This window comes from Haemorhous mexicanus, chromosome 16 (genome assembly GCF_027477595.1).
Source record: "Haemorhous mexicanus isolate bHaeMex1 chromosome 16, bHaeMex1.pri, whole genome shotgun sequence".
Lineage (NCBI taxonomy): Eukaryota > Metazoa > Chordata > Aves > Passeriformes > Fringillidae > Haemorhous > Haemorhous mexicanus.
This window is the reverse complement of record NC_082356.1, coordinates 4,460,964-4,462,387: the sequence shown is the minus strand read 5'-3', so window position 1 is coordinate 4,462,387 and position 1,424 is coordinate 4,460,964. Positions and strand designations below refer to the sequence as shown.

Below are 1,424 nucleotides of genomic sequence, written 5' to 3'. Positions count from 1 at the left end.
CTCTACAGCTCCAGAAAAGCCAGGGAGGAAAGATGTCAGGCACACATGGCAATACACAGTTCTTCAATGTAGTAGTAGAAGTACAGCTCCTGGTTTATACAGTCACTGGGTGCCACTGGAAAAACAAACACTGAATTTAAATGTATAATCAAAGATTTTGGTGTGAACAAATTCTCAAAAATATAACAACTGTGCCAGCAGTAAAAAATGCATGGCACAGAACGAGCATAAATATGTAACATCATAACAGCTATGCAGGAGAATGACTATTTATTGCTACTGAAAACCATCTGTGATCATTTTCCTCAAGGCAGCCTTGAGCTCCTGGTTCCTCAGGCTGTAGATGAGGGGGTTCAGGGCTGGAGGCACCACCGAGTACAGAACTGACACTGCCAGATCCAGGGATGGGGAGGAGATGGAGGGAGGCTTCAGGTGAGCAAATGTGCCAGTGCTGAGGAACAGGGAGACCACAGCCAGGTGAGGGAGGCAGGTGGAAAAGGCTTTGTGCCATCCCTGCTCAGAGAGGATCCTCAGCACAGCCCTGAAGATCTGCACATAGGAGTAAACCATGAACACAAAACAACCAAAGGCTAAAGAGGCAACAACTACAATAATTCCATGTTCCCTGAGTTTGGAGTGTGAGCAGGAGAGCTTGAGGATGTGTGGGATTTCACAGAAGAACTGGCCCAGGGCATTGCCATGGCACAGGGGCAGGGAAAATGTATTGGCTGTGTGCAGTAGAGCATTGAGAAAGCCACTGGCCCAGGCAGCTGCTGCCATGTGGGCACAAGCTCTGCTGCCCAGGAGGGTCCCGTAGTGCAGGGGTTTGCAGATGGACACGTAGTGGTCGTAGCACATGACTGTGAGCAAGGAAAATTTTGCTGTGGGGAAGAAGAAAACTAGAAACACCTGTGCAGCACATCCTGAGTAGGAGATGGTCCTGGTGTCCCAGAGGGAATTGTGCATGGCTTTGGGGACAGTGGTGCAGATGGAGCCCAGGTCAGTGAGGGCCAGGTTGAGCAGGAAGAAGAACATGGGCGTGTGCAGGTGGTGGCCGCAGGCTACGGCGCTGATGATGAGGCCGTTGCCCAGGAGGGCAGCCAGGGAGATGGCCAGCAAGAGGCAGAAGTGCAGGAGCTGCAGCTGCCGCGTGTCTGCCAGTGCCAGCAGGAGGAAGTGGCTGATGGAGCTCCTGTTGGACATTTCTTCACTCTGGGCATTGTGAGCTGCTCACAGACAACACTGACAAATTGGACAAAGTACCTTGAGTTAATCCTATATTGTTTTCTTACACAATCACTCAAAATTGCTTCTCTTCCTTTCCCTTTCATTTCATTTTCTTTCTTTTTTTTTTTTTTTTTTTTTTTTTTTTTTTTTTTTTTTTGAGTTTAGGTTTGGGCTTCTAAGTAACTGTGTCTTTTTTA

At 48.4% G+C, this 1,424-nt stretch overlaps 1 protein-coding gene across 1 annotated transcript; it reads right to left on the bottom strand.

Moving 5' to 3' along the window:
• Window positions 1–276: 276 nt before the first annotated feature.
• Window positions 277–1,203, bottom strand: LOC132334590 (olfactory receptor 14J1-like). Its single transcript, XM_059860696.1, has one exon. The coding sequence runs from the start codon at window positions 1,201–1,203 to the stop codon at window positions 277–279; it is 927 nt and encodes a 308-aa protein (XP_059716679.1).
• Window positions 1,204–1,424: the final 221 nt, after the last annotated feature.